This window comes from Oncorhynchus masou, chromosome 27 (assembly GCF_036934945.1).
Source record: "Oncorhynchus masou masou isolate Uvic2021 chromosome 27, UVic_Omas_1.1, whole genome shotgun sequence".
In the NCBI taxonomy this organism is placed as follows: Eukaryota; Metazoa; Chordata; class Actinopteri; order Salmoniformes; family Salmonidae; genus Oncorhynchus; species Oncorhynchus masou.
In genome coordinates this window covers 43167441-43192332 of record NC_088238.1, presented here as the reverse complement: position 1 = coordinate 43192332, position 24892 = coordinate 43167441, and the positions used below count along the sequence as shown (strand labels likewise).

At 42.3% G+C, this 24892-nt stretch overlaps 3 protein-coding genes across 5 annotated transcripts; 1 reads left to right on the top strand and 2 right to left on the bottom strand.

The window, feature by feature from the left end:
* Positions 1 to 150: 150 nt before the first annotated feature.
* LOC135515493 (zinc fingers and homeoboxes protein 3-like) lies at positions 151 to 2887 on the bottom strand. The gene is made up of 3 exons (XM_064939124.1): positions 2812 to 2887; positions 2426 to 2718; positions 151 to 2238 (listed from the first exon to the last, which is right to left on the bottom strand). The coding sequence occupies exons 1-3, from the start codon at positions 2885 to 2887 to the stop codon at positions 922 to 924; spliced, it is 1686 nt and encodes a 561-aa protein (XP_064795196.1). The 3' UTR covers positions 151 to 921.
* A 4466-nt stretch (positions 2888 to 7353) lies between these two features.
* LOC135516225 (GMP reductase 2-like) lies at positions 7354 to 19568 on the bottom strand. Of its 3 annotated transcripts, XM_064940360.1 has the most exons (11): positions 19470 to 19556; positions 18333 to 18699; positions 15578 to 15714; positions 15205 to 15324; positions 13296 to 13379; positions 12997 to 13170; positions 12679 to 12760; positions 12452 to 12558; positions 10037 to 10079; positions 9702 to 9861; positions 7354 to 9449 (listed from the first exon to the last, which is right to left on the bottom strand). In XM_064940360.1, exons 3-11 carry the CDS (start codon positions 15662 to 15664, stop codon positions 9260 to 9262), a joined length of 1047 nt encoding a protein of 348 aa, XP_064796432.1. In that variant the 5' UTR covers positions 15665 to 15714; positions 18333 to 18699; positions 19470 to 19556; the 3' UTR covers positions 7354 to 9259. The 3 variants fall into 3 exon arrangements, with proteins under 3 accessions (XP_064796432.1, XP_064796430.1, XP_064796433.1); XM_064940358.1 differs by lacking the exon at positions 18333 to 18699 and having other exon boundaries at positions 19470 to 19568; XM_064940361.1 differs by lacking the exons at positions 18333 to 18699; positions 19470 to 19556 and adding an exon at positions 18254 to 18318.
* A 307-nt stretch (positions 19569 to 19875) lies between these two features.
* On the top strand, positions 19876 to 21335 carry LOC135516224 (NEDD8-like). Its single transcript, XM_064940357.1, has 4 exons — positions 19876 to 20069; positions 20271 to 20318; positions 20456 to 20538; positions 20828 to 21335. Exons 1-4 carry the CDS (start codon positions 20052 to 20054, stop codon positions 20946 to 20948), a joined length of 270 nt encoding a protein of 89 aa, XP_064796429.1. The 5' UTR covers positions 19876 to 20051; the 3' UTR covers positions 20949 to 21335.
* Positions 21336 to 24892: the final 3557 nt, after the last annotated feature.

Below are 24892 nucleotides of genomic sequence, written 5' to 3'. Positions count from 1 at the left end.
TCAACAAGGTAGAGGTTCATGATCCAAAATATAAAAGATACCCAATTGCAGAACAAGGAGAACAGTTATTTTTATTCATAAAAGGGAAGAAACCTGTTCACCACACAAAGAACCAGATACGACTCAACATACTAGCTCTGAAATCTACTCTCTTACTACCAATAAGACCACACCTTATGCTATGTCCCAATAATCTCTGTTCTCCCAAAGTGTGCACTTGTTCAATTCCCTTAATGGACTCCCCCCTAGCCCATGTCTACATCACTCCAATGATTTTAACTTTATGGGGAGAAATGAATGCGCAAGTGCACACTTCAGGAGGAAGGAGAGATTATTGGGACGCACCCAAGGACATAGGTTGTCGCAGGTCTGGTAGTTTCCCTAATTCTTTACACTCTGAACATATCAAACAAGGAACATCAATGCAATGTCATAGAAACATCCCAGCATAAAATCGTGATGGAACTTGAAATATGAATTGCCATTTGAATGAATAACTGAACAGGAAGTGCCAGTTTCAATAGTGCTACAACTAAAGTAGACTAGAACATCATAAACATAATCAACAACTTGTAACATAAAAACAGAATGCTGCCTCATTTGTGACAATTCCTAATATGTAGCCCTTTTCAGCACCCTCCAGGCCTCTCCAGCATTACAGCAGGGGTGTGACTCAATACTCAGCTTCTTTTTCCATCACTGCAGACAGGTGAGTTTCAGATTTCAAGTTTCAACAAATAACATTTCACCTGTTAGGCCATGCTGGATCAGTGGTCCTAGAGGAGAGAGCACAAAGGAGAAGAATCCTTTTTATACTATTGAGTACCCCAAGTCTGTCCCAGCTGTCACTCCAGCTTCACGCCATTCATAGGTCTCAAAGTCCCAGCTCCATCCTCCTCCCTGCCAGCCTCCCCATTAGCACTATGAGTCACGGTAAGCAGAAGACTGCACGGAGGAGGACCCTGATGGACCGGTTTCCTCAGTCATCAACCAGTCCCTCTGCCGTTGCCTCTGCTTCCCCCTAATCTGCGCCAGGACCTCCCGGTGCTCTTCCCCACTCATCCAGCGTTCCATGCCCTTCTTGACGTAGTAGCGGGTGTCTCCGAACCACTGGGTGAGAGCCTTCCGCGAGAGGCCTGTCTGCTGCTGCAGCTGCGTGTAGTCCCCTTTGGTGGGCCACTGGCAGGTGAGGAAGAAGTGTCTCAGGAGCTCCAGCTGGGCTATTGTCTTGTTCTTCGGCCACGGGCCCATTTTGAGAACTTGTTCTTCTCCGTCGTCATCGATGAATTTGGTGATCCCCACCGCTTTCCGCTCCTCCTTCAGTTCCTTCTTGATGTTCTTTGTCCATCTCTTAGCTCCAGCTCTGGCCGTTTTCTCTTTGTCTGCTGCTCCCGTCTTCTTCTTCTTCTGTACGTCCGCTGGTTCTTTCTCTTTTTCCTTCACCTTCAAGTTTGACCTAATCTGGTGGGGGGTGTTAGCGGGGTTGCCATGGACAGGGTTACCATTGCGGCTCCTGCTTAGGAAGTCGACATCATCTACTTGACAGACCCTTTTCTTCGCCGGTGATGATCTGACCCTGCTGTCAGTTGGCGGTGGTGGTTGTGTCAGACGCTGAATAAGCTGTGTCTGTGAGGACAGGAGGTCGTTGGGCTGTGGCTGGCCGTTCTCTTCAGACTCTGGGTCGGCCTTGACGCGGTGGTGGAGCAAGAAACGCCGGTTGCAGAACCACTTGCGGATGTACTTCATGTGGAGCCTGGTGAGGGCCTGCAGACGCTGGAGCTCCTCCTTCGGAGGATTTGTGTTACGGCCGAAGCTCCGCCACAGTTCTGAGTGAAAATCCTGACAGTGCCTCTGGGGTTTGTCGGGGGCTTCGAGGGTTTGCCCTGTGGTTGTGGGGGGCGCCACTAAGCACACAGGGAGTGGAGGAGAAGGGTGTTGCAGATTGGAGTTATTGGGTGCAACAACAAGGTGGTGTTTATGGCTTTTTCGAGGAACGGGTGAGGAGGACTCGAAGGACAGGCTGTTAAGCTGATTCGAGGTGGAGACAGGTGAATGTTCGATCCTGTTTCTCCCATCATCCTCCTTACTGAGGGGAGGCAATACCTTCTCCTCTTTCTCTTTTTTGTCCTTCTCCTTCACCTGGTTTGGTCCGCACATCTTGCACCGTGCCATACAGATCTCTTCTGCATCCCAGCTGATCCCATAGCGGAGCCGCTGGACCATGAACCACACTCTGACCTAAGATAAGGACAGGATAAGATTGGTTGTTTTCACAAGAAATGTGCTGCTGACTCCTAATGACTAAAGGAAAGAAGCTGAGCAAGGACCATGTGTTGGTAGTTTGCCCATGCTATGTCGAAGTCAACTAGAAGTGGACAACCATGTATCAGGGCTAGAGGACTGGGGACTGTACAGGGGACTATACCTGGTCCAGATGCAGAGAGCAGCTCTGGGCGAGCGATGCCGTCTCCCCCAGGGTCGGGTATGGGAACACGTTGAAGGCCTCTATGAGATAAGTCACGCCGTCCAGTTCCTGGGTCTGGTCTGAGCACGCCCACAGGAACTTCAGGTGCTCGGAGACCAGAGGCAGACACACCACGTGGTTCTGGTTGAGGCCGAAGGGAGCCGGAGCCAGATTGTATGGGGATGCTGTGCCTGCCCTCCCCTGACTTTTGGGGGACATGATCCCTGTGCCCCCCTTGCTGCTGTCAGCGGGGCCTACGGGAGGGAAGGGAGTTTGGTCAGGGATGGAGGCTGGGTACCGTGGTTGTGGTATGGGGGTAGCTGATGTTAGGGCTGGAGCTAACTCACTCTTCTCTGTGAGCTTAGCAGCAGCAGCTGGATCTGGATACTTGTCCAGCTCTGCTGTCCACTTTGTTCTGGTCATCACAGCACTCTTATGGTAATGGATATATAATTTAAAAACTCCTACCTTTTGTATATTCTTAATTTAAACAACAAAGTTGGCTAGCGAGTTTGCTACTATAGTTAACTGCTTTGGACAAATTAGCTAGCTACACTTCCATCCAAGTGTTTTTGTCATTGTCATGTATTCCGTGCATGTGTGCGTGTCATGCGTCAGCGCGCTAACTACTGGGTGTGTGCAATGCAATGTAAGCTACAGTACTTGCTACTGTTAACCAATAATGCTAGCTTGCTAGCTAACTATTTGCTAGTTAATATAGCTAAATGGGATTCATAGTTGGGTAACTAGCGCTACTTATGACTATCATCCCAACAACAAATATTTATCTAACAGTACTTACCAATAGATACCATTAAACGAACTCGCAGTATGGCTAGCTAACGTTAGTTTGCTGTGCTTCACTGTTGTTTCTCATAACATGGGCACCGTATCCATGACCACATAGCTAGCTACATGCCACCGATTATTATTTTTGATTACAGTATGGATGGATTCAGGTTTACATGTAAACTCGCACTTTTTGTCTCCCCCTGTTGGCTATGTTGTACATCTAACATGAGTTCCATTCATTTATGCCCTGGATCTCTTACTCGCGGTTTCCACTAGATACAGTGGTGGGAAAAGTACCCAATCTTCATACGAGTAAAAGTAAAGATACTGTACCTTAATAGAAAATGAATCACGTAAAAATGAAAGTCACAGTAAAATAATAGTTGAGTAAAAGTTGAAAAGTATTTGGTTTTAAACGTCATTGCTAAAATATAACGTTACTTCAGTATCAAAAGTAAAATTATAAATCATCCAACATTTCTTATATTAGGCAAACCTGACGTTATTTCAATTTATGGCTAGCCAGGGGCACACTGCAACACCCAGACATAATTTACAAGCGAAGCACTTGTGTTTAGTGAGTTCGCCAGATCAGAGGCAGTATGGATGACCAGGGATGTTCTCTTGACAAGTTGCTTGAATTGGAGCATTTACCTGTCCTGCTAAGCATATGAAATGTAACGAGTACTTTTGGGTGTCAGTGAACATTTCTGGAATAAAAGGTACATTATTTTCTTTAGGAATGTTGTGGAATAAAAGTAAAAGTTGTCAAAAAATCTAAATAATAAAGTACAAAGACTTTAAAAAACGACTTAAACAATAACCCTTACCTAACTCTTACTTTAACCATTTAAAATGTCAACTTCAATGGTGTAGCTACGTCTCAAGAATTCAGGATGGCACTGACCAATTCCACAGCCACAAAGTCTAAATTTGCTACAAAAAGGTATAAAATATGTGTGTTATACATAAGGTTAGCAGTGTGGTTAGGATTAGGTTTTAAATTTTAAGAAGATACATTATAGAAATGGACAGGGTTTAGACAATATTGGCCATATTTAAGTGGATCAAAACGACTGCATGCGACTGCTCCACAAAGCACCTTTCATCAAAATGACTCATTATTTGAAGATTGGTCAGTCACAATTTACCCTTGATGCATTGCGGGTTTGAGCCTCTCGAACATGGCCTACGACTGTTGCTGTGGTAATGATACATTGGAGCTGAAGATTCGAATCACGTTCTTTACCACTACTTTACGCACATTTTGGTGGTCATCCAACCTCGAGTCCGTTCACATTTCCCACTGTCCACCGTGAATGATAATTCTTCAAGTTTTCACTTAGGGCCCTCAAAAGGCTAGGGATGGCTTTGACTGCATGTGCTGGTATGGATGTGGGTACTCAGACCCGCAAGCCACTGAGGGCCCTCATGAAGACTACAGATTTTTTGTGGCCCCCACCCCTATCCAAGTTGGCATCCCTGATTTAGCTCTTCTTGAGATGCTGTTGAGTTTTGGCCACATGAGAGAAGCATGTGACCATGTGCACAATCATCCTAAAACCTCCTAAGAAATTTGGTGGTGTTTTTGTCTTCCAGTAATGTTATACTATGCTATTACTACAGTATATTTGGGTATGTTAGTATTCTACATATCATTATGTGATCTTGCAGCCATCCCTAAATCAGGGATGCCAACTTGGATATGGTGTGGGGGCCACAAAAAAATATGTAGTCTTCATGAGGGCCCTCGGTGGCTTGTGGGTCTGAGTACCCACATTCATACCAGCACATGCAGTCAAAGCCGCCCCTAGCCTTTTAGGCTTTGACCTAACTTTATTAAAACAAGCACCATTCGCCAGAGTAACATGTTCTCAGGAGGTGACCCAGCCATTGCCAGACAGTATGGAGAGCAGCAGTGGGGATGCCCATGTGGAGAGGTCTATCACTTTCAACAGCAGTCTTACCACCACCAAAATCTAATGAGTGAGTCTCACCAAGGTCCCATGTGCAAGTGTGAGAGGGTTATCGGTATGTCGTATACAGAGGAATTCTGTGAGCTTGTCTAGGCAATATCTTAAATGTTTTGAATTCAGTTTGGATCCCGACTATTGTGCTGCCATGCTATGTTGTCATCATAGGTCTCTCTTTATGTGGTGTTCCTGGTGTCTCTCTTGCATTGTGTTTTGTCCTATATTTTTATTTAATTTTTAATCCCTGCCCCCATCCCGACAAGATACTTTTTGCATTGTGGTAGGCCATCATTGTAAATAAGAATTTGTTCTTAACTGACTTTCCTAGATAAATAAAGTGAAACAAAATACAAATATTGTGTCTTACACTGGCTAGATTTCGGTTAACTTGTAAGGCAGGACTTTGTCTCTCCCTGCTGGCTAAATTACCCACCTATCACAATGTTGTCCCATTGAACTATCTTTTCATGTCCCTTAATCACATTTCATTGACCTCATCATTGTACAATAAATAACGTAAATATTCAGTTGATTGAATGTAAATGCTGATGTTTCTGTCCAGATATTTTGAAATGGTTAATTTACAAACAAGTCTGAGGAATACATTGCCATTTTCTTGACAGTATGCCAATATATCAAACAGTACAGTTTATTTATGTACTGTATTTTGTATACTATATTATGTGGATATTTCTGTCATGTTAAGATGTACTCTTAAAATGAACAAGAAACAATGTACTAACAATAAACAATGCTCTCTGAGTCAAGATCACTTTCTGAATCAAAATACAACATAACTTAAAAAAACATAAGCCTACGCAACATAAACCAATTAAACAGTTGTGTAGCAATGAGGTTTGTGCAGTAGGCTATAGGCCCAATACATGCATACACTGCATATTGGCAATGCTTGCATTGACCATCTTGAAATCATATTTAAATATGTTAGGTGTATGATCACACTGGTAATGGATCATTTGTTGTATTATTTGTGAGGCACAGCTGAGTGAGCATAATAATGACATTTTTTTAATACTGGACCAGTATGAGGGGAGAGAAGGAGAGAGAGAAGGAGCAGCGGTGAGGCTGCCTCTCACCGTCCCTCCGCTCACCGTCCCGCCGCTCACCGTCCCTCCGCTCTACCTTCCCTCCACTGGGGAAAGGGGACAGTTTTCCAGCTGATGTCAAAACCTATTTCTGCCTCGCACAAATTCATGTTGTTACCCCTATGACCAGAGAAAGTGAAAAAGTCCTTCACATTAGAAAAGACAAGCCGCTAGTAATAACAAACGCAAGCTTATCGGGAACACTTCGCCATCTATACTCCTTCATTGCAGCTGCAGTGATGGTTGCAGCGTGAGTGGAAGTAGAGAGAACATGCATTTTATGGCTTAACATGTTGACAGTGCTGAATAACAACTTAAACGTGAACTTGCTCATAAAAACATCCGCTCTTTGCTGTATTCGTTGAGTTTCTTTGTAGTCAGGGTTTTAAACTCTCACAGTATACATTTTTGCTGTGCATTCCAGGCTTATTTTTAGTCTCTAGCTTGAGGAAACTGTGCAGATAGGTGATCTGAGCTAAAGTGTTGTAGTCTTATAGGTGCACTTGATTTGCTCTCTGGGCCTGCAGGGTAGGCGGGGTTCTACATTCAGACACATGAAATGGTTTAAAATGGGAATACTTTGCCTTCCTTTTGCTGGGACTGCTGAATAAAGTGCACCTACCGCCAACTGTATGAAATAAATCCAATTAAATAAGGAACGCTAGGCTTCATCACAAAGTTTCTAAACCCAGAAGTCAATGAAAGAGAAGTCAATGAAAGAAGTGAAAAATTCTACTTTAGCTGTTCATTTTCGAGATTCGAGACAATGTCTTAAGTTGTTGAACATATTATTACTCCAACCTCGTCAAAGTAACAAACTGGGACGTTTTAATTTTCGTTAAAAATTTGACAGCTTGCACATCTTGCGCTGTTCGACGCGAGACGACCGTTAGACCCGATGGCGTGTTTCTGCGCTTTATCGTGGTTTTATTTGACCTAAATGCTTGGTGATCTAAGAATGCCTTGGAGCTGGACCGGTCGATGGTGACCATTGCTCTAAAACAGACGGTGAAACAACTCATATGGAATGCTCTTTATTGGTCAGAACCAGGGCCGCAACTTTCACTGGGGCGGACATGTCATTCTGAAATTGCATTTTCAGTTTTATAATTGGAATGTGATACAAAACAAGGCAACGGTGTGCTTTATGACCATGCGGACGACCCCGAGCGGTCGGGTAGGCTGTTTGGAGTGTTTATCCGACTGGTCAGAACTGACAAGACTGAAACAACAACAAATGTGGCTTAAAAACGGCATGACATGTTTGACTAATACCAAAATATATGAAAAGGAATCATCCTGGAAAACACCATGAAGTAAAGTAAATATACAGACATAATGAAAACTAGTCAGTTTCACACCTTAAAATAATAATGCATAGACAACATTCTAGCAAAGTAACTGAATATCCAGTAAAGTAATAATGTGAATACGGATTGCATGGAGATTCTATCTAGTCTAATTGACAACAGTGAGAAATTAACAGTAAATCGAGGTAACAATCAAAGCTGTCCTGCCTTCCTTACCATCGAAACATACTGTAGCGAATTCAGGAGGGAGCCCTGACAAGGACTCGAACCATGTCCATTGACTGTCAAGCCAACACCTTAACCATTAAGCTAAGAAGTCCGAACCTCTTGACGAGGTCGCTAGGTGTTGTGTTAAGGTCGCTACAATACTTTGAATTTGGGTTGCAAAATCCCGGTTCCTTTCCCCAAATTCCCAAGTTCTCCAGAAATCCTGGTTGGGGATTTGCTGGATTTCCTGCTTTTTCTGCCATATTCTGGGAATCTTCCAAGTCCCACTCAGGACTTCTGGAAAACCTGGGAATTTGGGGAAAGTTACAGGAATTTTGCCACTCTATATTTTGTATTCCACAACAGTTTCCCGTCAACATGCGGTGTGTAATTTGACTGACCGAGTTGCTGCTGTAGCTGTACAGCACACGAAACCCTTGTTTGGCAGTATTTTCATTCAGTATCTATTTCCTCCTCGCCTTAATATTTGGTCCGCATGAGAATAGCAGAAAAACTAACTTGCTTTAGGGAAAACGACTGGAATACTACATCATTGCAAATCATTAAGTGCAATATATATTTTAAGTTATTTTGAAAAGGATAAAATAATCTAAAATATTTTAAATCAGCAGTATTGGTCATTATTATGAACATCTGAATCTCTTCACTGTATGTAGCCCGTCCACTTGACTCAGAATTTAAAATAATAAAAGCAGATGTTTTTAACGCTTGCAATCTCAATATAGTACATACAGTGAAATACTGTATATTCATTTCTGGCATATGGTTTTCAAACAGCATGGCGATGAGATGTCTTGAAAAACAGGGATAGATAGATAGATAGATAGATAGATAGATAGATAGATAGATAGATAGATAATATTGGACATAGAGAAAAGCCTGAAGTCCTGAAGTGCCCTTAGTTCACTTATTACCAAGAAATGTACATTTATGGCAGTTTAGAATAAGTCAAAGATGTTTAAAGTTGAATTATGAACTGGGTGGATTCGAGCACTGAATGCTGATTGGTATGAAAAAATGTTTATTTTTACTGCTCTAATTATGTTGGTAATCAATTTATAATAGCAATAAGGCACCTCGAGGGTTTGTGGTATATGGCCAATATACCACGGCTAAGGGATGTATACAGGCACTCCGCATTGCGTCGTGTGTAAGAACAGCCCTTGGCCATGGTATATTGGCCATATACCACACCCCTTAATACCTTTTGCTTAAATATGACTCTTAGATAAGGGATTGTTTGATAGTATTATCTAAAATGGTTTTGGTTTTGGCAACCAAACATTTATCCTAGGTTTAAGTTTCTCAAATGACTGATTCTTACTATCAACGGTATGGTGTGTGTATATGTGTGTATGTGTGTGTGTGAACTAGCCTGGGCCTCGCCTAGTTATCATTCCCAAAGACAGTGTTGAGCTGCTGGGTGACCCTGATGAAGGTGGTCCTGCGGCTGAGCTCCTTGAGCTTCCCTGCACCCACGTAGGTGCAGGTGGAGCGTACCCCACCCAGGACATCCCGTATGGTCACGTCCACGGGACCCTTGTAGACTACCTCTACCGTCTTCCCTTCAGATGCCCTGGGGGAAGAAGAGGGAACGGTTTTGCGATCTCTTATGCTTCCCCAGATTAGAGTCCTGTCAAGGGGGTGTACTTGTACATCAAGCTGCCTCATGCTACAGAAACAGGTTCCTGGCGTGCCCCTGTGGGCCGTTCTGACTCAGACAAGGCTTACTTGTCCAATACTGACTTACTACTTATTCTTTCCCTAAAGTGTGCTACAAAGTTAAAAACGGCTAATTTCCTGCTTTGCTGCCAGTAGCATCTCTGACCTGTACTCGGCCACACCCCCGGCGTGTCTCTTCATGGCCGTGTCGGAGCTCATGCCGTAGAACAGCTTGTACTTCTTCCCGTTCTTCTCGATGACCTCGCCCCCGCTCTCTGAGTGGCCGGCCAGCATCCCGCCCAGCATCACAAAGTCCGCCCCGGCACCTGTGAGTCACACACAACCACAGCACACAGCCAATGAAAATGCAGAGCAAATCCAGCCGGGGTCAGACACATAGTACTCTGTTGTAGAGTCTCTGTACATGGTTGAAGGCTGATTAAAGTAAGTACTGTGTGCTCTGTGAGCTGAAAAATCGAATTTGACCGTTACAAAACTCACCAAAAGCCTTGGAAACGTCACCAGGGCAAGTGCATCCACCATCCTTTATGAGAGAAAAAGAAAATAGGGACTAATAAGATTGTGCACATTTTCAGACAAAGTCTCTGCCTACGGAACAATCTTTGTGTGTACAGGGACACCCCTTGTTTGTAAATAAGAATATAATGTTTTAAACACTTGCACATTAATGTGGATGCTACAGTGATTACGGATAGTCCTGAATGAATTGTGAATAATGATGAGTCATAGCGTCCACATTCATTGTAGATGTGTTTAGAAACATATTCTATTCTTATTTACAATAAAAGTGACTCCAAAATGACACAATACATTATTTACCATTCATTTGTATTGGGCACAAATATAATCGAAAACACAAAGAAAACAAACAGCAAATGCATCCAACAAGTTTGTAGAGTCACAATCTCGATGTATTCTGCTTGGAATATGAGACAAAATACAAAACGTTTGATTACACTATAAGTGAAATTGTCCCAATACTTTAGGTCCCCTAAAATGGAGGGACTATGTTAAAGAAAATGCTGTAATTTCTACACGGTTCACCAGATATGGATGGAAATACCCTCAAATTAAAGCAGACAGTCTGCACTTTAACCCCATAGTCATTGTATAATTTAGAATCCAAAGTGCTGGAGTACAAATCAACACAAAAAACGTGTCACTGCCCCAATACTTTGAATGTACAGTTCATTCAGAAAGTATTCAGACCCCTTGACCTTTTCCACAATTTGTTACGTTACAGCCTTATTCTAAAATGGATTTGTTAAAAATCCTCATCAATCTACACACAATAGCCCATAAGCAAAATCAGGTCTTTTGATTTAAAAAAAAATGTATTTGTTCCAAAAACAAATTGAAATATCACCTTTATATAAGTATTCAGACCCTTTACTCAGTACTTTGTTAAAGCACCTTTGGCAGCGATTACAGCCTCGAGTCTTCTTGGGTATGACGTTACAAACTTGGCACACCTGTATTTGGGAAGTTTCTCCCATTCTTCTCTGCAGATCCTCTCAAGCTCTGTCAGGTTGGATGGGGAGCGTCGCTGCACAGCTATTTTCAGGTCTCTCCAGAGATGTTCGGGTTCAAGTCCGGGCTCTGGCTGGACCACTCAAGGACATTTAGAGACTTGTCCCGAAGCCACTCTTGCGTTGACAACAACCCTAAGCACACATCCAAGACCTGTTAGAAGGTGAACCTTTGCCCCAGTCTGAGGTCCTGAGTGCTCTGGAGCAGGTTTTCATCAAGGATCTCTCTGTTCTTTGCTCTGTTCATCTTTCCCTCGATCCTGACTAGTATCTCAGTCGCTGCCCCTGAAAAACATCCCCACAACATGATTCTGCCACCACCATGCTTCACCATATGGATGGTGCCAGGTTTCCTCAAAACGTGACGCTTGGCATTCAGGCCAACGAGTTCAATCTTGGTTTCATCAGATTAGAGAATCTTGTTTCTCATAGTCAGAGTCCTTTGGGTACCTTTTGACAAACTCCAAGAGGGCTGTCATGTGCCTTTTACTGAGAAGTGGCTTTTGTCTGGCCACTCTACAATAAAGGCCTGATTGGTGGAATGCTGCAGAGATGGTTGTCCTTCTGGAAGGTTCTCCCATTTCCACAGAGGATCTCTAGAGCTCTGTCAGAGTGACCATCGGGTTCTTGGTCACCTCCCTGACCAATGTCCTTCTCCCCAGATTGCTCAGTTTGGCCGGGCAGCCAGCTCTAGGAAGAGTCTTGGTGGTTCCAAACTTCTTCCATTTAAGAATGATGGAAGCCACTGTGTTCTTGGGGATCTTCAATGATGCAGACATTTTTTGGTACCCTTCCCCAGATCTGTGCCTCGACACAATCCTGTCTTGGACCTCTACGGACAACTCCTTCGACCTCATGACTTGGTTTTTGCTCTGACATGCACTGTCAACTGTGGGATCTTCTATAGACAGGTGTGTGCCTTTCCAAATCATGTCCAATCAACTTAATTTACCCCACATGGACTCCAATGAAGTTGTAGAAACATCTCAAATATGATCAAAGTAAACAGGATGCACCTAAACTCAATTTTGAGTCTCATAGCAAAGGGTTCTGAATAATTATATGAATAAGGTATTTCTGTTTTTGTTCTTTTATAAATGAGCAAAAATGTCTAAAAACCTGCTTTCGCTTTGTTATTATGGGGTATTGTGTGTAGATTGATATTATATTTAAAAATATATATATTTTAGAAGAAGGCTGTAATGTAACAAAACGTGGAAAAAGTGAAGGGGTCTGAATACTTTCCAAATGCACTGTATGTGTGTATAATGATGCTCAGGGTGTATAAACGTTTTATAAAGACTGTTGAGCCAAAAGGATGTGAGTGTATAACTATAGGTGTATAATAATAATAATGGAGGCTTACAGAGATGATGTGTCCGCCCAGTCCGTGGGCAGCATCTGCACACTCTATCACAGCGCTCAGCTGGGGATAACCCACCCCTGTTTTCTTACGGGTGGTGCACACAGAGCCTACAGACAGACATACAGACAGAAAGTTAGGTGTTTATCAGTATGATCACACTAAGGCTTCAATTCAATACGGCGATCCAGGAAAACAGCAATGTGATAGTCCCCAGTTTATGACATCACCTGGTCCGATGCCCACTTTGATGATGTCAGCGCCAGCGAGGATCAGCTCCTCCACCATCTCCCCGGTAACCACATTCCCCGCCTGTGGCAAAGACAACACAATCACTTTAAATGGTGCACTACTATATAGTGCACTACTTTTGACTAGTCCTATATGGCTTCAATTGACACCCTGAGAGCACTACTTCGACAAGAGCCCTCGGGAATAGTGTGATTTGAGACGTATCAACTATCATCAATGTCATCACTGTAAAAACACTCCAAAAGGCCTAACCAGAGTATGCCCAATGGAAAAGACAGCGTAGAGGAGTCACTGACCATGATGGTGTGTGTCGGGTACTTCAGGCGCACGTCTTTAACAAAGTGGACAAAGTGCTCAGAGTAGCCATTGGCCACATCCACACAGATGTACTGGAGCTGAGGCACAGCGGCTGTGATCTCACCCAGCCTGTCAAAGTCCCCTTCGCCTGTCCCTGTGCTGACTGCCATACTCTAAGAGAGAGGGAGCGAGAGAGTCAGAGAGCGAGAGAAAGAGATAGAGAGACCAAATTAACACATCATTCAAAAACAAGAGGAGTCTTGTCATACAGTTATTACAAGGAGTTGTTTCAACGTACCGGTACACATTCTGGATTCTTTGTTGCAAACTCCTTCCAGTCATCTACTGAATAGTGCTTGTGAATGGCAGTGAAGAGTGTGAACTGTGGGGGAGAAAGAGAGACAAGAACACTTACTTTACAAACACCTTTAAAGTTCTAAAACCTATGTGTACAGAAACTTCAGAAAGTATTCAGACCCCTTGACTTTTTCCACATTTTGTTACGTTACAGCGTTGTTCAAAAAATGGATGAAAAAATATAAAAATCCTCAGATCTACACACAATATCACATAATGACAAGGTGAAAAAAGGTTTTTAGAAATGTTTGCAAATGTATAAAAAAATAAGGAACAGAAATACCTTATTTACATAAGAATTCAGAGCTATAAAACTCGAAACTCAGGTGCATCCTGTTTCCATTGATCACACTTGAGATGTTTCTAAAAACTTGAATGGAGTCCACCTGTGGTAAATTCAATTGATTGGACATGATTTGGAAAGGCACATACCTGTCTATAGAAGGTCCCACAATTGACAGTGCAAAAACCAAGCCATGTGGTCGAGGGAATTGTCCGTAGAACTCTGAGACAGGATTGTGTCGAGGCACAGATCTGGGGAAGGCTACCAAAACATTTACGCAGCATTGAAGATCCCCAAGAACACAGTGGCCTCCATCATTCTTAAATGGAAGAAGTTTGGAACCACCAAGACTCTTCCAAGAGCTGGCCGCCCGGCCAAACTGAGCAGTCGGGGGAAAAGGACCTTGGTCAGGGAGTTGACCAAGAACACGATGGTCACTCTGACAGAGCTCTAGAGTTCCTCTGTGGAAATGGGAGAACCTTCCAGAAGGACAACCATCTCTGCAGCACTCCACCAATCAGGCCTTTATGGTAGAGTGGCCAGGCAGAAGCCACTCCTCAGTGAAAGGCACATACATGACAGCCCGCTTGGAGTTTGCCAAAAGGCACCTAAAGACTCTCAGACTATGAGAAACAAGATTATCTGGTCTGATGAAACCAATATTGAACTCTTTGGCCTGAATGCCAAGCGTCACGTCTGGAGGAAACCTGGCAACATCCCTATAGTGATGAAGCATGGTGGTGGCAGCATCATGCTGCGGTGATGTTTTTCAGTGGCAGGGACTGGGAGACTAGTCAGGATCGAGGAAAATATGAACTGAGCAAGTACAGAGAGATCCTTGATAAAAACCTGCTCAAGACTTCAGACTGGGGTGAAGGTTCACCTTCCAACAGGACAACGACCCTAAGCGCACAGCCAAGACAATGCAGGAGTGGCTTCGGGGGAAGTCTCTGAAAGTCCTTGAGTGGCCCAGCCAGAGCCTGGACTTGAACCCGATTGAACATCTCTGGAGAGACCTGAAAATAGCTGTGCAGCGACGCTCCCTATCCAACCTGACAGAGATTGAGAGGATCTGCGGAGAAGAATGGGAGAAACTCCCCAAATACAGGTGTGCCAAGCTTGTAGTGTCATACCCAAGAAGACTCAATGGTGTAATCGCTGCCAAAGGTGCTTCAACAAAGTACTGAGTAAAGGGTCTGAACACTTATGTAAATGTGATATTTCAGTTTTTAATTTTTAATAAATTAGTAAACATTTCTAAAAACATGTTTTTGCTTTGTTATTATGGGGTATTGTGTGTGGATTGATGAGGGGGAAAAAACAATTTAATACATTTTACAACAAGACTGTAATGTAACAAAATGTGGAAAAGGTGTCTGAATACTTTCCGAAGGCACTGTACTGTATTTGTAGTTTGCTTTCTATGGGAGCCAGGAGGGGATATTTGTGGGAGTAGAGGTTGTTTAGTATTAGAAGGTTGGACTGAGGGAGGAGGTTGATGATTGCTTTTTGCTATCTATACCCAATGATGTATATACACACACTATGTATTTCTCTATGTCTATACCTTGGACAAAGCCAGAGCCATCTCGAAGGTGCCGACAGTGTCCATGTTGGCTGCAACAATGGGGATTCCTCTGTAGCTTCCCTTGGAGTTCCTGAAGGTGTAACTTCTCATCAGGTCCACCTGGAGGAGAAGGACAGACAGACAGACAGACAGACAGGCAGGCAGAAAAGCAGCCAGACAGGCAGAAAAGCAGGCAGGCAATAAGACAAAGACAGACATACGTACGGAGGGACAGACAGACGTGTTATTATTAGAGAAAAAAACTTAATTTTTATTGAAGAGCGATACGCTGTGTTTGTCTGGTACAAATGGGTATTTGAATACAACAGAACAATACATAAACAGTACAAAATAGGACAAAGGAGTTATGCACCTCACTACGGGACTTGAGTGTGCTTCGTTTCGGACGGAGAAGTACATCCTTGAAGTCCAACTTGATGTCATTCTCAATGCGAGGCATTTCTACTGCTGGTTACCTGTAGTATGGACACGTATCCTTTTCTGCTCTGTCTGCAATGAGGTCGACAAAACGAACAACAGAATAGAACAGGCTGTCACACCAACCCACACAAGGTTGTGTTGGTTACTTTCTAAATGTAATCCGTTACAGTTACTAGTTACCTGTCCTAAATTTTAATCAGTAACGTATTTTCTGGATTACCCAAATCTGTAATTACTTTCAGTTACTTTTAGATTACTTTCCCCTTAAAAGGTATTAGCAGAAGACAAAAATAATCCATCAAATACATCTGGCGTGTCATCATAGCGGTCTCTGACTTGTGGTCAGATATCCTAAGTGAATAAAACAATAATCCAAGAAGTAATCATCTAGTTTTTCAAAAGTATCTGTAATCTGATTACAATATTTTTTGCATGTAATGTAACTGATTAAATTTTCATTTTATTTGGTAGTCAGATTACATCTCAGCTAACATTATGATAACCATATGTTTCTTAGAGCTTGGTGAGTGTACTGTATGGTCGTCCTATGGTTATTTTGCATACAACCTTCTCACAACTTTCTGGGAATGGTGCAGGATAGTTGCTTGGCTTTGGAACATTCTCAGCACATTTAACGAACTTGACAAGAAACATTATTTTCTTGGTATTTCATTAGGCTACTTTAACAGAACGTTTCCTTAAAGTTAAAACATGGTTACGTTCTAGGAACGTTCTCCAACTGGTTTAACATTGGGTATGTTCTCAAATAGGCTAGTTTAGAGAATGCTAAGAAAAAATGTATGTGGGAATTTCCGTACTTCAGCATAGTATTTCCTACAGGTTTCCTCGTGGTTCTAGTTAAAATAATCAGCGGCGTCAAATTCATTCCATGGAGAGCCATGTGTCTGCAGGTTTTTGTTTTTTCCTTTCAATTAAGACCTAAACTACCAGGTGAGGGGAGTTCCCTACTAATTAGTGACCTTAATTCATCAATCAAGTACAAGGCTGAAGCGAAAACCCGCAGACACTCGGCCCTCCATGGAATGAGTTTGACACGTGGTTTGAATAGACTATAATGAACAGCTTTGCATGCGTAAAAAAAACATGGAATTCAGTAAAAGTTTTAAGAAAAACAAAAACCTCCCAAAAAAATATAATTTTTGTTTTCAGAGCGTGAATAAAACCTCCCGGGAAAACTTTCAAGGAACCATAGTAAAACGTTTTCAGAACCTTGCTGCAACCTAAAAATAAACGTTCGCAGAACAGGCTACATTTTCACTTCTGTTCTCAGTGCATTTAAATAAATTAGTAAATCAGTTTTACCAGTCAGGAAACGTATGGACTTGCTCCCAGAAACAATGTCAAACCAAAAACATACGTTCCCACAACGTACATGTAATCACTTACCACTCCACAACCCTCCCCATACACACGCACTCACTCAAACTTAACGCACAAATGCACGCACAATATTTGTATTAATTCATACACAAATGCACATTTTTGCAATTGTATAATGTCGACCACACTATCTACCAAGAGAGACCTCATCTGTATTATTCGTAGCCGTCTATTTCCCACCACAAAGCGAAGCTGCCACTAAGACCGCTCTCAACCAACTCTATAAGGCCATAAGCAAAGAAGAAAATGCTCACCCAGAATCGGCACTCCTAGCCGGGGAGTAACACCCAGTGTTAAGGATTAGCTTGGCAGACGTGTTGTTGCCTACTCTTACCACCAGGGGGAGTCCTGTCAGGAAGTCCAGGACCCAGTTGCAGAGGGAGGTGTTAAGTCCCAGAGTCCTTAGCTTAGTGATGAGCTTCTTGGGCACTTTGGTGTTGAACGCTGAGTTGTAGTCAATGAACAGCATGCTCACATAGGTGTTTCATTTGTCCAATTGAGAAAGGGCAGTGTGGAGTGCGATTGAGATTGCGTCATCTGTGGATCTGTTGGGGCGGTATGCGAATTGAAGTGGGTCTAGGGTGTCTGGGAGGATGCTGTTGATGTGAGCCATGACCAGCCTTCCAAAGCACTTCATGGCTACCGACGTGAGTGCCACGGGGCAGTAATCATTTAGGCAGGTTACCGTCACTTCCTTGGGCACAGGGACTATGGTGGGCTGCTTGAAACATGTAGGTATTTCAGACTCGGTCAGGGAGAGGTTGAAAATATCAGTGAAGACACTTGCCAGTTGGTCCACGCATGTTTTGATTACACGTCCTGGTAATCCGTCTGGCCCAGCGGCTTTGTGAATGTTGACCCGTTTAAAGGTTTTGTTCACATCGGAAACCGAGAGCGTTATCACACAGTCATCCAGAACAGCTGGTGCTTATTTTTCCTTTCCTGATTGCACGTGACATGCTGGTAAAAATTTGTCAAAACTGATTGATGTTTGCCTGCAGTAAAGTCCCCGGCTAGGAGTGCCGATTCTGGGTGAGCATTTTCTTCTTTGCTTATGGCCTTATAGAGTTGGTTGAGAGCGGTCTTAGTGGCAGCTTCGCTTTGTGGTGGGAAATAGACGGCTATGAATAATACAGATGAGAACTCTCTTGGTAGATAGTGTGGTCGACAGCTTATCATAAGGTACTCTTCCTCATGCGAGCAATACCTCGAGACTTCTTTAACATGAGACATCATGCACCAGCTGTTATTGACAAAAAGACACACACCCCCACTCCTCGTCTTACTAGAGGTACCGTCTCTGTTCTGCCGGTGCATGGAAAATCCCACCAGCTCTAAATTGTCCGTTTTTTCATTCAGCCACGTCTTGGTGAAACATAAGATGTTACAGTTTTTAATGCCCCTTTGGCAGGATAATCTTAATAGTTCCAACTATTGCACGTTAGCAAGGAGAATGGAAGGCCTTGGGAGTTTGCTCACTCGCCTCCGGATTCTCAGAAGGATCTCCAATCTGCGTCCTCTTTTCCGGTGTCTTTTCTTCACCCAAAAGGCGTGGATCTGGGCTTGTTCCAGTGAAAGCAGGATATCCTTCTCGTCGGACTCGTTAAAGGAAAACGTTTCTTCCAGTCCGTGGTGAGTAATGGCTTTTCTGATCTGCAGAAGTTATTTTCGGTCATAAGAGACGGTAGCAGCAATATTATGTACACAATAAGTTATGAAATAAGTTACACAAAACATTATTTTTTTTAATTGCACAATTGTTTGGGAGAATGTAAAACGTCAGCCATGTTCTTCGGCGCCATCTAACGCTACAGCTTAAAATGACATTCTAGATGATTCTGTGCTTCCAACTTTATGGCAACAGTTTGGGGAAGGCCCTTTCCTGTTTCCGCATGACAATGCCCCCGTGCACAAAGCGAGGTCATACAGAAATGGTTTGTTGAGATCGGTGAGGAAGAACTTGACTGGCCTGCACAGAGCCCTGACCTCAACCCCATCAAACACCTTTGGGATGAATTGGAATGCCAACTGCAAGCCAGGCCTAATCGCCCAACCTCACTAATGCTCTTGTGGCTGAATGGAAGCATGTCCCTGCAGCAGTGTTCCAACATCTGGTGGAAAGACTTCCCAGAAGAGTGGAGGCTGTTATAGCAGCAAAGGGGGGACCAACTCCATATTAATGCCCATGATTTTGGAATGAGATTTTCGACGAGCAGGTGTCGACATGTAACGTAGCTACTCGAAAAAAATCTAGTCAATACAGGCTATCCTGCTGTCATTTCGATGGTCCTGTCAAACTTCAAGGTTAGCTAATATTGAATCAAAACCGCCAAATTAGGTTAAATTCCCTATATCTGTACGGTTAGATGTAATTATATAAGTAACCATATTATTCTCTACGAAATGAGGCATAAACTTCTTACCGTTATGAAATGTGTGAGAAAGATATCTTATTTCACCAGCACTGTTTCCGCTACAAATGCGAGGCATGAATGTTTAAGAGGACGGGTCTTTACTGTAAAGCCATTATTGTAGTTCTATTATTCGGCTATCTGTGATATTTTTGGTGCAGTTGAGGTTAAGAAAAGACTACAAAGAAAGACTAATTTACGTAATTCCTAAGACTCATTTACGTACGTTTTTAAAAAGGTCTACGAAAATGTATTTTTTTTAACAGTAGTTATGGGGCTACCTCTAGGAATTTTTCGAACAGTAACTAAACTATTTAAAATAAACATATTTAATCTAATACAACTTTTTGACGTAGAAAGCGTAACACCGTAGTTTACTAAGCACATCGCGGAACTCTTTCGTTGTGAGCACGGAGAATAGTTGGACCTATTTCTGAGAAACACAGGAACTTCAATTGAATTATTTGCGACAAAGAAAGATTGGTGGAGAAATGTCTCATGTTGTAGCTAAGCAGGATACCAAATTTATCTGATATTACACAGATACCAATTCAGTTATAATATAATTGTGTTTAGAAAACAAAATAAGTCAAAATGTTGATTAAAGTCAAGGTAAGAGAACGTCAGACACATACAGTATATGCAGCCACACAAGCAATTTGGCTCGTTTAGGTTTTAATTCAGCTAGCTCGCTACATGGGTCCATAAAATAAGAATCGAATAACTTGGATCATAAGTAACTAACTGACGTGTGCTGGTTATGAAGGCTTCCTCTTAACATGACTAACTATTTGATCAATGTCTGTCTCTCAGACACTCACTGGGAAAGAAATTGAGATTGACATAGAGCCCACAGACAAGGTATGTGCTAGAATTTTTTCCACTATTCCCATTGTTCCTTATCAGTGTGTGTGTGTGTGCATGCCACAGCCCTCAGTGAAACCATACAGTGATATTATGTATTCAGTGTGTGTATTCTCTGGCTCGTCTCTTGTCAGGTGGAGAGGATTAAAGAGCGAGTGGAGGAGAAAGAGGGGATTCCGCCTCAGCAGCAGAGGTTGATCTACAGTGGGAAACAAATGTAAGGCACGGAGGCAACATCGTGGAATTAATCATGTGTAAAAGAAACCTTAGCTTATATATTCTCTGTGTTCAAGTGATTGTGCCACATTAGTCTTGGGAGTTCCAGACCTAGGGCAACAGCACTGGACCATTGTTAATGTAGGAGGCAACCCATCTTCCTAGGAAGAGTACACGTCCACAGACATTCTCTCTAGTCAGTGGTCAGATAACAACACACACAAAAATAACAGTTTGTGCATGAGAATGAAGTTGTCCCTCTCTTCCTAATATCAGTTTCCTTCCCTCAGGAACGATGAGAAGACAGCAGCAGACTACAAGATCCAGGGAGGCTCCGTACTCCATCTGGTCCTTGCGCTAAGAGGAGGGGAGGTCCACACCCGCCTTGGACCCAGTAGATGTTGCCCTTAGGCACAGATCTAGGATCAGCTTAAACCTCCTCAAATCCAAACCATAACCATTATGGGCTATACATGCTGAACTGATCATAGATCAGTGATTATGGGCAACTTCAGCCCTCTCCCCTTGGGACAGGCCACCCTAGACCTTCTTGGAGACGTATTACCCTGTTACAATCACTCATGTGTCATTAATATTAAAATATGAAGGCCCTGCTTCATATCTGTAAAGAGAAGGTTTTGTCCTTTGGGTTTATCACCATGTCCTCTCCCTCCCTCTTTTGAGCTGATGATGCCGATGTTACGTTTACAGTGCATGAAAGTGAGAAATTATTATTATTTTAAGTAGATTAACGTAATGGTTTAGTTTGTCAATAAAAAAAACATCAGTTATCAGTGACCGGTGTTGTCATTAATGATGTGTTTAATGTTATAGAACTGAAAGGTACGTTCTGTAGGAAAAATGCAAACGCCACCCCAGTCATCAACAATGAATATACTTCAGTATATATTTATCTATCTCTTGTTACTATATGTACATTCATGCTGAAACTCACAAAAATAATCCAGAAGAGACAGGAGGTTGGTAGAAAGTTAAACAGTTATCATGTGGTCAAGAAAATCTCCTGGCTCTATGTGTAAGGGAGATGGTTGGACTCAAAAATCATCTGCAGCAGAAAAGTATTTTTTTTTAAATAGCTTAAGTTATTTGAACTATCTGTCTATTTGGCTCCCAATGGTGCCAGGAGGATTAAGTATGGGGCTCACAATCTTATTGCTTAGAACAAAAAAGTAGTGAGACCTCACAACATGTATTGCATGGCTTTTAGCGCGTCCATCTCCATCAACACATACAGTGCCTTGCAAAAGTATTCGGCCCCCTTGAACTTTGCGACCTTTTGCTACATTTCAGGCTTCAAACATAAAGATATAAAACTGTATTTTTTTGTGAAGAATCAACAACAAGTGGGACACAATCATGAAGTGGAACGACATTTATTGGATATTTCAAACTTTTTTAACAAATCAAAAACTGAAAAATTGGGCGTGCAAAATTATTCAGCCCCTTTACTTTCAGTGCAGCAAATTCTCTCCAGAAGTTCAGTGAGGATCCCTGAATCCAATGTTGACCTAAATGACTAATGATGATAAATACAATCCACCTGTGTGTAATCAAGTCTCCATATAAATGCACCTGCACTGTGATAGTCTCAGAGGTCCGTTAAAAGCGCAGAGAGCATCATGAAGAACAAGGAACACACCAGGCAGGTCCGAGATACTGTTGTGAAGAAGTTTAAAGCCGGATTTGGATACAAAAAGATTTCCCAAGATTTAAACATCCCAAGGAGCACTGCAAGCAATAATATTGAAATGGAAGGAGTATCAGACCACTGCAAATCTACCAAGACCTGGCCGTCCCTCTAAACTTTCAGCTCATACAAGGAGAAGACTGATCAGAGATGCAGCCAAGATGGCCATGATCACTCTGGATGAACTGCAGAGATCTACAGCTGAGGTGGGAGACTGTCCATAGGACAACAATCAGTCGTATATTGCACAAATCTGGCCTTTATGGAAGAGTGGCAAGAAGAAAGCCATTTCTTAAAGATATCCATAAAAAGTGTTGTTTAAAAAAACATAAAGCAAAATCTACAATGGAATGGTTCAAAAATAAACATATCCAGGTGTTAGAATGGCCAAGTCAAAGTCCAGACCTGAATCCAATCGAGAATCTGTGGAAAGAACTGAAAACTGCTGTTCACAAATGCTCTCCATCCAACCTCACTGAGCTCGAGCTGTTTTGCAAGGAGGAATGGGAAAAAATTTCAGTCTCTCGATGTGCAAAACTGATAGAGACATACCCCAAGCGACTTACAGCTGTAATCGCAGCAAAAGGTGGCGCTGCAAAGTATTAACTTAAGGGGCTGAATAATTTTGTACACCCAATTTTTCAGTTTTTGATTTGTTAAAGTTTGAAATATCCAATAAATGTCATTCCACTTGTTGTTGATTCTTCACAAAAAAATACAGTTTTATATCTTTGTTTGAAGCCTGAAATGTGGCAAAAGGTCGCAAAGTTCAAGGGGGCTGAATACTTTCGCAAGGCACTGTAGATAGGCATTGCCATAGCCTGGTTGAATGTGTTGTTATTGCGCTCACCATTGTTTCACTTGGTGAGTGCAATGTTCAGTGTGGTTTAACCAGGCTAGCATAGACAAGAAGGTGGGCAATGATTTACTGAGGTGTGTTTTACAATATATAAAAATAGAATCTACCTATTTTATTTCTATGTTGCAGTACTAAACACACCAAGGCTTCTACTGTATATTCCTGATCCACATTGAAGGCCTGCAGTCCTCTGTTTGGTCTGTGTCAAGGGAGGCAATTGCTTGGTGTTATTAAATAGCTCATCAGTTTAGATGAGGCAGTGATTGAGTAGCCTGGTTCTGTGCTTTAGCCATTCATTGTACACTACCACAGTGATAGTCATGGTTGCATATACAGATCTAAGACCAGGCTAATATTGACCAAGCAGAACAGAAGGTCTGATACTACAACATAAACAGAACAGTAGGTCTGATACTACAATGTTGCTACAACGACTTCTCATTGGCAACGCATAGTAGTTGAAAATATGAATATTCTACTGAAGGAAATAGCAAAATGGGGATATTTAAGTGCTATACCTGTGGGATTCTTCCTCAGTAATACACAAATGATACACATTGGGTTTAACATTGGGTTACCATGAATGTATATGAAGCTGTCAACCCTGTGCACATGCATCGCAATGTCCTTCTGTTTTAAGAGTAAAGCCATATTGTTTCTGAGGCGACTGAGCTGATGGTAGTGGATTAATAATGCACAGTTATGTCGATAAAGAGGATACATTACCCACTTAAAAAAAAATAATGTTTTTCCTGTGTTGAGTTCCCATACAGTACGTACAGTAGAATATATAGTTAATGTGACATCTAGTGATATATAGGCACATATCACACAACTTTCAGACACCCTGTCTGAGCTACAGTATATGTTGAAGTTCCAGGCATACTACATTGCAGATGCATGCCAGATTTCACAACGCCTGGGTAGGTGTTTAACACATCAGCTAACCATATTATATAATATAACAATCTGATGCCTGACTGCCCAGTTGATGACGTGACACATAACCATTGATTGATGCAATGCAACATCAGCAATGTAGTTGCCCTGGAACTCAACCTTTGACCCTGAACGAACGCTGTGATTATTAAACCTTCACAAGGACAACAGACACCAACCCATACCATGACCTTTGACTTGTGCTAGCACTGCAGAGGGCAAACTGTCTCTATACAAACTGGTTGACTTATCATTGTCAGGATTTGGCCAGGGTTGTTCCGGGTTTTGGTCAGTAGATGCCCCCATTGTGCTTTTTGTCCCTATGTTTTTCCCTTGATCCCCATTATTATTTGCACCTGTGTCTCGTTTCCCCTGATTGTATTTAAACCCTTTGTTTCCCTCAGTTCTGTGCTCTGTGTTTGTATGTTAGCACCCTGCCCTAGTGTTCTGTGTGCTCTTGTCGATTCCGGGTGACGTTCTTGTGGTATTCTGTTTTTTGTTTTTGTTTATTTTTGGTGAGTTTCTTTTGAGGTCCTTTTGTGTTTTTCCTACCACCTTTTGGATTTGCCATTTTTTGTATTTTAGGATTTTTTCTTTATTAAATACACCGTCTTAAGTACTGCTGTGTCTGCCTCATCTTCTGGGTTCTGCTGTCTATTCGTGGCTCAGTTGGTTAAGTGACTGTTTCTCACTCCGGAGACCCAGGTTCGAAACCGGGTTCTGACAATCATAAACTGCATGTATAGATGTATATTGGTTTCAATGACTTAATACTGTAATGTATGTGTCTAAGGTCCCAATCTATATTATTATTGTACATTATTAATACAACTGCATCCATTACATTTT

Excerpts from the sequence above, each read along its gene's own strand:
- LOC135515493 (XM_064939124.1), bottom strand. The coding sequence starts at position 2,887 with ATGACCAGAACAAAGTGGACAGCAGAGCTGGACAAGTATCCAGATCCA. Across the intron at positions 2,719-2,811 it reads TGCTAAGCTCACAGAGAAGA|GCCCCGCTGACAGCAGCAAG; the intron begins GTGAGTTAGCTC and ends TCCCTCCCGTAG. Across the intron at positions 2,239-2,425 it reads GCTCTCTGCATCTGGACCAG|GTCAGAGTGTGGTTCATGGT; the intron begins GTATAGTCCCCT and ends TCCTTATCTTAG.
- LOC135516225 (XM_064940358.1), bottom strand. The coding sequence starts at position 15,664 with ATGCCTCGCATTGAGAATGACATCAAGTTGGACTTCAAGGATGTACTT. Across the intron at positions 12,559-12,678 it reads CAAAGTGGGCATCGGACCAG|GCTCTGTGTGCACCACCCGT; the intron begins GTGATGTCATAA and ends GTCTGTCTGTAG. Across the intron at positions 9,862-10,036 it reads TGACGTTTCCAAGGCTTTTG|GTGCCGGGGCGGACTTTGTG; the intron begins GTGAGTTTTGTA and ends TGTGACTCACAG.
- LOC135516224 (XM_064940357.1), top strand. Across the intron at positions 20,319-20,455 it reads ACATAGAGCCCACAGACAAG|GTGGAGAGGATTAAAGAGCG; the intron begins GTATGTGCTAGA and ends GTCTCTTGTCAG. Across the intron at positions 20,539-20,827 it reads ATCTACAGTGGGAAACAAAT|GAACGATGAGAAGACAGCAG; the intron begins GTAAGGCACGGA and ends TCCTTCCCTCAG.